General features: G+C 38.5%; 1 protein-coding gene across 4 annotated transcripts in view; it reads right to left on the bottom strand.

Annotated features, from left to right (window-relative positions):
- Window positions 1-9,440, bottom strand: part of LOC140936621 (neuronal acetylcholine receptor subunit alpha-10-like) — an 18,057-nt gene continuing 8,617 nt past the window's right edge. For 3 of the 4 annotated variants that reach the window (XM_073386116.1, XM_073386119.1, XM_073386118.1), the window contains exons 2-6: window positions 6,804-6,913; window positions 5,530-5,669; window positions 3,286-3,330; window positions 2,636-2,745; window positions 1-1,223 (exon numbers count right to left, since the gene is read on the bottom strand). In XM_073386116.1, the coding sequence (XP_073242217.1) occupies window positions 107-1,223; window positions 2,636-2,745; window positions 3,286-3,330; window positions 5,530-5,669; window positions 6,804-6,876 (1,485 nt within the window). In that variant the 5' untranslated portion in view covers window positions 6,877-6,913 and the 3' untranslated portion in view covers window positions 1-106. The remainder of the gene's footprint in view (window positions 1,224-2,635; window positions 2,746-3,285; window positions 3,331-5,529; window positions 5,670-6,803; window positions 6,914-9,440) is intronic. The other variant, XM_073386115.1, reaches the window with a different exon arrangement.

Raw genomic sequence — 9,440 nt, 5'->3', positions numbered from 1 at the left:
ACATATTTCTAAGACCACTGAGCCGAACTACACCAGTTCCAGCTCTTTGTTTACTGGAACGAAATCGCGTTAATTCATTTACTGGCCGTCGTGAGATATGTATGCATCATGGAATGGATAGGTAAAAAAGGGACGTCGACACGGCAAACACCACTAACAAGGTCCAGAAGAAGAAACAGTCAAGCACTTGTGCGGCAAAGTGCCATTCATTTTTGTTACTCTCGGTCGTTTTGACGTCTTTTATGTGATCAATAACGACTCGCATACCGCGTGATATCTCATCCAGTTTGTCTAATGAGGGGCACTTGAGAGTGTCAGAATGCCTTGAGTTCTCTGAAACGACTTCCACGAGGTCGTCCCCTTCTTTGCTCTCCAGTTCTACTTTACAGCAATTGGAGCCTCTCTCGTAACTACCAAACAACTTGCTTACGTATATGTTACTTCCACGTCGATGATTGCTCTTTGCTCGTTCAAGTTGATGTTTCTCACAGGTTTGCTTATCCTGTTTCGCCCCGCTGGGCTTTTTCATCATGAGCACAGGCGCGAGGATCCTGTAAGTTAGGTAGCGATACCACGCTGGCATGGATTTAGAAGGGTTTCTGTGGTAAACCCGGACCACAAAGCACGTGATTAAGAGCGAGAACGAAACCTCGCACATGACGGTGAAGGCGTACTTAACGATTAAGGGGATGACTTCCGATGTTCGCGGCACGTTTTCGGTGAAAACCAGCATGAAAACCGTCAATCCAAGAAGAATTGTTATGACGAGAGAAATTCTTTCCCCCGACTCCGGAGGCAGCTGGAACGAGAAAACTGTGAGTGCGCCGAGCACAATGCATGGCAGTATCAAGTTTGTCATGTAAAACAACACTCGACGACGAACAATGACCGTGTAGGTGATGTCGATGAAGGGGTCTGGGCAACAGTTGTACTTGATCACGTTGCGCACAGTCGGTACCGCAAGTAATTTCCACTCACCGCTGACCGTGTATTTTCCTAGATCCGCCGTCTCTGATTTGTTTGTGAGATTTAAAAAAGTTCCACTGTAGGTCCAAGAACCGAATGTCAGAGGACATTTTTGTTCATCGAATGGAAAGAAGGTGATATCGATTTTACAGATGCTTTTGATTTCAGTCGGGGCATACCAGGAGCTGTTTCCGTCGTAATCCATGACAACCTTTGTGTCGTAGTTGTAAATCGCACCTGTCTGACCTATTCCAATACTGAGGAAAAATACGGGGAATAAAACAATTAGTAATTAGGTTAATTGAAAGCAGACAAAGATCATATATATATATATTTTTAAAAGCTGTGTTTAGCTAATTTGTTACTTCACAAATATAAATAATTTACAACCACATATATTTCACTATAACACTGTTTAAAATCTGGGCCAAAACATTTCTTAACAGTTACATCAGCCTAGAAGCCTCGTTTAATTTATTTTGTTGTTCACCCTCGGTAAGAGGTATAAGTATCGTCATTAGTTTTACCAAGGAAATGAATTCCGGAAAAATCAGCAACGAATGGAACGGACGTGAACGAAAAGAAAAAAAAACTATTTGTTCCTATTTGGTTGTCTTTAATCTGATAAACGTAATACTGCTTTTTAGATGGCCTGGTATTTTTTTTATTGAGGTACGTAGTCAAGAAACAGACAACGCCCCCTAAATACTCTTTAAGCGTTTGTGATGCCACTAATTTTGAGATTTAACTTTATGAAACACGTTCGTCGCTGCATTTTCTAGGAACGTTGTCCAAAATCGTTTCCTGGTAGTTGGGACAACCCTGAAAGTTACCAATTCAGTTTTTATCCTATCCGTTCCAATAAAACACACATCTCTCAATTTAACTTTAGACTCGACCTCCCTATCCTATGTTTTTGTGCTTATTGGCTTATAGTCAGTAACGCGCTATGTCGGCATGGGACGTATAAGTCCGTGAGATGTTAGTTATTAGGGAGCTCATTTTCCATCTCGTTCAATTCGTCAAATGCTGGCAAATTTTTCTAGAGTTGAATTCTCAAAGTTCAGGAAAAGAGAAAGAAAGTCGTTGTCTTGTGTTCACGTCCTCGACAAAACGTGAAATTAGGCACTATCACGTTGTAGTCGTGCTGCGACGGCAATAGGCTGATTTAGCAACAGAACGGGAACGTCATTTGACGACGGGAAAGCGCGCGGAAAGGACTAAACTCGACTTCCGGTGCCCAATTTGCCGCTCAACCGGTGGTCAAGCTTGGTCAAGCCAGTTGTTTGATTTGCGCGCGCCGTCGTCAACTGACGTTCCCGTTATGTTGCTAAATCAGCCTAATGAAATGTACAAAAAAGCGTGATGCGCGTGCCAAGTTGTTGTTTTGCCAATCTAAACCTATTGCTTTTTTGCCGTTCTCGTTGCCGTCGCCGTCGTTGTTGCTTAAGCTCCCTAATAAGACCACCTCAAGTACCACCTCACAAACCGCCCTAAGCCCTTGTTCTGATAGGTTCGAAAATTCATTGTCGTTCACAATATTACAAACAACATTTCATCAATCACACGGACAATTTTACTCGGTGTACGATTTATTGCCAGTAAGCACTTGTCTTCCCAGGGTTTTTTTTTTAAATCATTTTTCTAGCTGGTGTCTTTAACAACTTACTTGTTGTATAATACCAGATCTGGTTTCCAAACTAACTTAGGGTCCACGTTTATGTTCTTTATACCGTTGTAGTCTTCGGGTTTCCAGGCTAAGAAAGGATTCTTCCATTTCTGAAATGGCAGTAAGAGATGCCGGTGTCATGAAGAATAAACTTTACGGAGTGTGCTAAATTCTACGCGCTTCTGGCTGGTCGTTGCTTTCGACCAGAGTAGAGACGCAGAACTGAGGGACACGGCAGACGTCAGATCCATGCAATTTGACAATTAAATTTCTTAATTTAAGAATTCAGCAGATGAGAGTTAACCTGTGCAAACTAATTCTTATGGAGTGACCCAGTATTGCACTAGATATTTTTGCGTAGACTCGGATGTAATGCACTATAAATGACAAGTCGAGGGAATACTTGGTCACGTGGTACAACTTGACGTCTGCCGTAAACATGATTCTAAATAAGATTTATAACTGCTTCGAAGATTGATTTGATAAGTAAAATTTGTATTCTCAGAGGTAAAGAGTGGATTAATGCCGGCCAATTCGGTGATACAATAATGCTAACTTCAGACAGAACGAAAGTGTAAATGACTGTAACATTGTTATTTATTTGCTAGATGGTGAATAAATGCTGATATCTAAACGAGTACGAGTCTTACCTGCCGAATCCAAATCTTGCTTGACAGAATTTGATTTTTACCATCCTTAATTTAATGAAAAAATAAAATCAATCAAACAAAAAACGAAACACTTATAGTACTGTAAAAAATACACTTTTAATACATACGTACTGAGATATACTCACTGAAAGGCTATATCGTTTTTCATACGCAAATAAGTTCTAGCCAATCAGAGGAGCGAATGATGTTTTTCACTCGTGAAAACAATGATACGTCCAATCAGAAGCCACAGAGGTGTGTGAGTTTCGCTCCAAAATTCCCGCCTTTTGTCCTTTTGTAGGCGCTTGCAGCTTGCAGCGCCCTCTCAATTTGCGGGTTGCTTCGCAAACATTCCGCGAGAAAAGACTGCAAAGAAGAGTTACTCCTCTAGTTTTTCTCGTGAAAAAGTGAAACTCGGAAATTGGAGCAAAACAGTCGCATATTTCACTGTCGATGAAGAAAATTGTGGAATGACGGCAAAACAACAGCCGAAGTAAGAAAAAAGGAACGAGAAGTAAGCTAATTTTAATTTGTACTTTTAGTGGAGCTATTTTGTCTTCTCAGTGGCCCTTTTACTCGAATTCAGTCATTTCTAATTGTTTACAGAAATTAACATGATTTTTAATTCCAGGATTACCTTATATCCTTAGCTTCAGTCATTATATAAAGTTTTACAAGCGTTTTTATTGATTCGTTTTCTTTGTATTTCGCGGTGTCTAGGGGCAGGTTTCAGTATTTTTATAGCAGTTTGAAAAGAATTGAAATAAAAGACTAATAAAATAATGAATTGTCTCAGTATGTATATAATTAACACAATACCACATGAAAAGTGCTTTGTACGGTATTTGCGCACTCGTTTACGAATACCATTCGTCGTCCCGGTTTACATGTATTGGATTCGTGCGAGCCGAATATGGAAAGATATTTTATGATGGGCGAGGATATGGATCCTGTAAGTTTTTTATATTAAACCGAAGAAATAATCCAACAATCAATATTTATCAGTTTAGCAGTGTGTATAAGAGCGTGATAATCCAGATCAGTGAACCTGTACAGCTCAGTAAAGCAGAACGTAATCCCTGAAAAAGTTTTAATTTTCTTTACACCACCCAGATCAGCTCAGATCCTATTTTAACTTGAATAAATGGCGTGTCTTTAAAAGACTTTACTCCTCATAGCAAAAAGTCCAATATTTTCCTGTCCAACAAGGTAACAATAATGGATCGGCACCTCAATACAGACATACAATTGATGGATTACAACCGAGGTATAAAAAAGTAAAATGGAAGACGGAACGAGATGCGATATAACGTCCCCATGGTTATAGCTGGGTTCACAGAATCATTTCACTGACTTCTTCTTAAGTTTTTAACAGACTTTTCTAACAGACTTTTTTCTTTACCGCAGCAAACAAGTGGTAGAAAGTTTCCCGCCGCAATTGTACGAATATCAGGCACAATGATTTAACACTGTATCTGGGATAACACTGACCGGGGACCAGCTAAGCAGGTATGTAGTATTTATCTCACTGGCAAGACTCGCAACGGGCGTTAACTCATTTCTGTCTATTCATGATTAAGCTCTATTCTACCATAACGACCTTTTTTACTGTGACGTTTTGCAAATAGGTGCGAGTTTAGCGTTATTCTCGTAAAGAAATCTTTGTTTCCATATTTGACATTTAACAAATTGATTCATATGCTGGAATTTTTTTTGCGGTTATTTCTTTAAAATCACAATGCATTAATTTCTCGCGTGATAATGGGAACAAAAAGATTTTGAGATAACTGAAAATACAGTTAATTCTTATTCCGGATGACTTTTTAATGGACCTTAGCCTGCAGCATTCCTTGGTAATAAAAATAAAAATAATAATTAAAAAAATAAGTGATCACGACGAAAGTTTAAATGTTGCAAAACGATTAGAAGCAGCTGAAATAAATTCAGACTTCAAACATGCAGTATAGCTAGCTCTACGCATCTCCTTTTCCCGTGAATAAAGCTATGTGTCCATTCAGGTGAAAAGTCCTTTTGTTGTGCCATTTGTTTAATATTAATGTTTTGCTATCGAAGCTGAAGGCGCTCTGAAGTATCATAAGTATCATAAGTACCATACTTTCTACCATAATTGTTTGAAACTACGTGGGATGCATGTTTTTTGAGTTATATCTTCGTGTATAACTCGTTAGCTCTTTTTACGTGCCACTTTTAAGCGTGCCAAAAGTGCAAAAAGGGTCGTCTCACCAGATCCACAAGTTGGCTATAGGCCACATCAAGCTCCACTTTTACCGCCTCGCTCTTGTTGAACACGGGACGAGAATCCTTTTTGTAGTCTCTTAAGAGATCTTCTATCAAGCGATGCTCAGAATCATTAACATGACTTCCTGTATTTAACACAAGAAACAAAGAAAATATCAAAATATCAAGAGGGGATAAGTACATGAGAGATAGACCTGGCGTCCATGTGAACACTACTATTCTGCTACCATGATCGCTGAACAAAGGCAGTAGAAGTTTATTTCAGCGATTGCTGTCACGAAATCGATTGCTGTGATGACTACGATTGTCTTATGTTTCCTTTTTTCGCTGGATAGCTGAACGCCTTTTCCCGCGACTATATAAAACTAGGTTTTATTTATTACGTAATATTTCAAACACGACTAGGGGTCTATATTACGTTTTTTGTAAGACTGTCCAGATATCAGATTCAATGCATTTTCGAGTATTTGATGTAGATTTTGAAATAATAATTTGTCAGACGAAACGTAACAATGCTGAACAATTCTCTGCCCTTCTACTTCTTAGCCGTGTACCTCGTCCTCGTACCCCAAGTTTATTTTGCCATCAACAAAATGTCTGAGGGGCTTTAACTTTCCCTTAATACCAGGCGCTTATTCGGGGCCTGAGAAAGAACGGAATTCTAGTAAAAAAGCGTTTCTGGACGATGTATCATTTTCCTGTCGTGAATACTCTGGCCAACATGAACATAGTGAGCGGACAGATAATTTCCATAATGTTCAAAAAATGCATTGATTTTTCATGAAATACCCCTAATTGATACCACAAAAATGCCCGATTATGCTCTCGAGTACATGTACGCCGTCCCTTACACCGTCATAGAATCAAAATCGTGAAAAGGTTGGAGTACATCTAGTGAAATTGAATTTCATCTTGTAAAATATGACGTTTGCCGGCAAAGCAGGTAACTCAGTTCGCTGGTTAAGTCCATTCGCGAGTTTTTAACAATGTTGTTGTTTATTCATCATTGTACACTGTAAACTGAAGTGAAAGAGAAAGCAGCAGTTGAGTTTCGAGTTCTACATTATCAAACTGCGTTTCTCTGATTAGAGAAAAACCTTCTTTTTAAGGGCTTAACGTTAACGACAAATTTAAAGAGAAATAAACGTAAACAAGTAAAAAGCATAAACAGAGACACAATGCATTCTCAGTCACCTATTCTATTTCGACGGCACAAAGACTCAAATGAGAGAAAGGCTCAACCAAAACCGCATTGTTACCTTGAGCAACACACCCTGTGACGTGTAAGATGAGTAACAGTGCTGAATATTGCCTTCGTAAGTGGAATTCCATCTTGCAACCAAGCTTGAAGTCAGTCTTTTAAACTAGTCTGCAAAAGAAACGATCTTAGATTAAGGCTTGCCGGTTGCCAGTGTAAACGTCATGCGTGGTTAAGCGCGTGCACTTCAGGCGTATCCAGCTAATTGGCTGAATATTTCCGACGAATATTTCACGATTGAATTGATTTCCATGGCCAGTACAAGTTTTTTCTTACCTCTTAGAAACGTGTGAAATCTGCAGAAGTTTTGATTGAGAAGGCCTATGTACCATATTTTGAAACGACGACTAATCCGAACTTTTGACTGCAAGCTTAACTCAATTAATCGATGACATAAAAGAAGGCGTGTAAATGAGTTAAAAGTACCGTTATTAGCACCGCTGGATGATGGACCAATTTTCTCAAAAGGTGTAAATTTGGACTTGAAACGTGTGAGCATCAAATATATGTTCTTGATGTATTAAATATATGTTCCTGATTAACTGCACATGCCGAATGCTGTACGGTATTCAGTAATCTTCTCGCCAACGCTTTTTGAAAAGTTTTGTTTGTCTACGAATGCCAAATGAAATTGTTTTTTTATAGGAGTTAATCTTTCGCACATATAAGATAATTCCGTCGACTCAAACATGAAGGGGCATGAATGCACTATACCCCATTCTGCATCCCAATTCGCGGCGCTTATTGTAAATAAACGGATCGCGAGATCAATTGAGCTTGGCTTATATTAGCTATATCGTCTTGTGTATGATATAGATCGAGAAGCTGAGTTTGATCATAATTTGATCTATTGTTAATGGTCAATAATGCTGCTAAGTCAATGTCTTTGTTCTAGAGAACTGTTTTCAGTGGCATCCGCGGAAAGAGCTAGCACAATAATTAACCGGTCTGAAATCTAGTGTTAGCCATTCTACGAGTACTTGATTTGAGGTTCTTTTTCTGCTAAATAAAGTCGACTTTATGGTCACGATAAGCTTTTACATAGTCCATCTGAATAGTTTATGTGTTTAAAGCTGTTGCATAACTTCTACGTTGAGCGTAGGAGCCAGGGAGGAGGGGTCAGTGGCGTGGATCGACGCAGCTGCAAAGAACAAAACACTTAATTCATAATTGATGAGATATCCGCTAGTTAATACATCAACACACTCGAGCACGGCTCGTGCCCTTACCTATGGTTCAAATTAAAAATAAATTGTCATTTGAAAATTATGAAGGAAAAATTGATTGAGTAATCTCATCACTGTGAGCGTAATTTTTTTTTTTTTTTTTTGTCATTTCGCTTTTTTTAGCCTAGAAGTATGATTAGTACGACTATCTAATATACTTATTTTAAGATTTACTGTAGCTCTGCCATTGATTTTCCCATGTGTAATTATGATGATATTTTGTTCTTATTATTTAACTGAGGGAGCCCATTCCTTATAAGCCCGGTGGCTTCTCTTGGGCTTCCTCGCCATGAGAGTTTAAGTAATTAGATTTATTTTTTTCATTTGTACAATTTTTGGCAAACAAACAATAAACAATAAACAATCACTATTTCACCGTTTCTGCTTGGCTCCTCGGCTTATTCTTCTACCCAACTGGCGTTGACCAAATTAGAAGATGAGATCAATATTCTATCGATATGATGGTATATTGCCCCAGTATACAATCGGTGGATAACAACTTCAGCACCTTCCTCGATCTGCGTAATTATTCATGTAATGCTCAGCCTCCTTCAAAAATTGTTAATATAGGGTGAATTACTTGTTATTGAAACTGGGCGACTGGCATTGTAGTGGTTTAGAACGCTTGCTTTCAACTCGGTCGCCCCGATTTAAAATCCCACAGCCACTAGCTGGAGTTCTTCGTTCAACTCCTTGAACATTCTTGTAAAAAGCCAACTGGTTTGTTTCCGGCCAGTTGGGATTCTGACTTGTTTCTTTATTCAAATGTATGTTTCTGGACATATTTGAGGCCCACAATGTAAACCACTGCGTCACCAATAATTTCTTGTTACCCCTAAATAGTTTTTTTTGCAGGCGAATAAAAAACATATCTGCTCTACGTAACGAAATTTCTATTAACATGTTTTTACCTGTCTGAATTTTCACATCCCTGGATTATTTCTGACGACATTCTCAAAAAACTAAGATATGAGGTAAATCGATTTACACACGGTGTCTCCAAAAGTCTAAATTACGGAAGGTAATATCTGAATATTGCCATCTTTGCAAATTATATTAACTTACACAAGAAAAACCAGCTCAGCACGAACAGCTAAATTTTCCGATAAATTACGTGAAAAGTAAATTCGTAAGCGGCGCAACCCTCGAATGCATCAACGAAACCAATTGTAAACCAAATATTTTTGGGTAGTATTAGATAATTAAAAGGTTTCTTTTGGTTTAGTTCTCGCATTACTCAAGACCAAGTTGTAGAACCCTCCACGGTGATCGAATTTTAGATATTTTTTAAATTTATAATGTGATTTGTTTTGGATCATAAATATCACCAAGTTTAATGATTTTTTCATAACTAGTTGTTTGTAATAATTTGAATCAAGAAGAAGGTATTAAAGGTGCCAAGAGTTGGCTTA

The sequence above is a fragment of the Porites lutea genome, chromosome 5 (assembly GCF_958299795.1).
Source record: "Porites lutea chromosome 5, jaPorLute2.1, whole genome shotgun sequence".
Taxonomy (NCBI): Eukaryota; Metazoa; Cnidaria; class Anthozoa; order Scleractinia; family Poritidae; genus Porites; species Porites lutea.
This window is presented reverse-complemented; position numbering and strand designations above follow the sequence as displayed.